The 1299-nt window shown below is 44.4% G+C and overlaps 1 protein-coding gene across 1 annotated transcript; it reads left to right on the forward strand.

Moving 5' to 3' along the window:
* Positions 1-25: 25 nt before the first annotated feature.
* On the forward strand, positions 26-1284 carry LOC106819757 (the record flags this gene model as incomplete). The annotated part of the gene is made up of 3 exons (XM_014824348.1): positions 26-235; positions 349-509; positions 1022-1284. Coding segments are annotated over exons 1-3 (634 nt in total), but the record flags the coding sequence as incomplete, so codon positions are not given.
* Between the last annotated feature and the right edge of the window lie 15 nt (positions 1285-1299).

Consider the following 1299-nt stretch of genomic DNA (forward strand, 5'->3'; position numbering starts at 1 on the left):
AGCTGCGTGCTACGACCCAAGAAACATGTGCAACGGAGTTATTGATTGCAACAATGGAGAGGACGAAGAGGGCTGTGCTCCGATCTGTGACCCTAACGCCTGCAGACTGCCAGACTGCAAGTGCAGTAGCCCAGACGCTCCAGGAAATCTCCAGATAAATGAGATTCCGCAGCTGGTTATGATTGGCTGGGATGGTGCTCTGAGAGTAGAGGACTACAACCATCTTCTCCAGCAGGTAATTTTATTATAATCTCAAAACAAGTTACGGCAAGATTAGTCTGATACGTTTATAATATTGTTTCTTCCCAAATTTCATATGAATTAATCCCTATAAAATCTTGGCTTTAGATCCTCAAGAAGGTGAATGCCCAGAGACAAAGAGAACCACGAACGAACCCCAATGGTTGCCCGTTAACCGCAACTTTCTTCACTAGCCATCAGTTCACTGATTACGCAGCAGTCCAGTCGATGTACGCCGAGGGAAATGAGATCGCCTCATTCTCTATCACGTAAGTAATGCTTTCTTGCTGTATTAAATGTTAGAGTCTAGCAATTAGCAGCATTGTTATATTATTTAATTGAATACTCGTGTCGCATACCGCTCTTCTATTGGTTAAAGTCACTTATGTGGACTTTTGTTCACGGAAGAGCAGATAGATGTATAGAATGTATAAGAAGTTAGAATGTTGGATAAGTGGAGAATCGGATATTGAGGACTATAGGGTGAATGAAGGCAAGAACGCCGCTAAAATACAGGAGGTAGACGATGCAGAGAACTTAACATCTGCTAGAATCTCAATGATCTGCGATTTCTAGTGACCATAGTGAAAACCGGCCGATATGCGCCAAACCTGCTAGCACGAAACTGAAAAAGAACTGCGCTTTCGACGCTTGAACAAATGCGCATGCTGCCCTAGCTGGAAGTAAATGTATAAATAAATGCTATATGCAGCTAGTAATATTTCACATTCATAATTAAACAAACGTGGTATCATATTGTATGTTTTTACTTAACTTGTAGAAAGCAGCTGCCATCAGAGTACTGGGCCCAGGCTTCAGATGCCGAACTCTCTGCTGAGTATGCCGGACAGCGCGCCATGTTCAGTAGGTTCTCTGGCATCCCGGCCAGTGCCATCAAGGGAGTGCGATCTGCTTACCTGCAGACCAAGGGAAGCGACTTCGTTAACCTCATTAAGGATGATGGATTCACATGGGATTCTTCCTACCCAACCGACAAGATTGATCCTCCCCTGTGGCCATACACCTTCGATTCCCAGTCTACTGGTGGCTGCGCCATCA

This window comes from Priapulus caudatus, unplaced genomic scaffold, assembly GCF_000485595.1.
Source record: "Priapulus caudatus unplaced genomic scaffold, Priapulus_caudatus-5.0.1 Scaffold4363, whole genome shotgun sequence".
Lineage (NCBI taxonomy): Eukaryota > Metazoa > Priapulida > Priapulimorpha > Priapulimorphida > Priapulidae > Priapulus > Priapulus caudatus.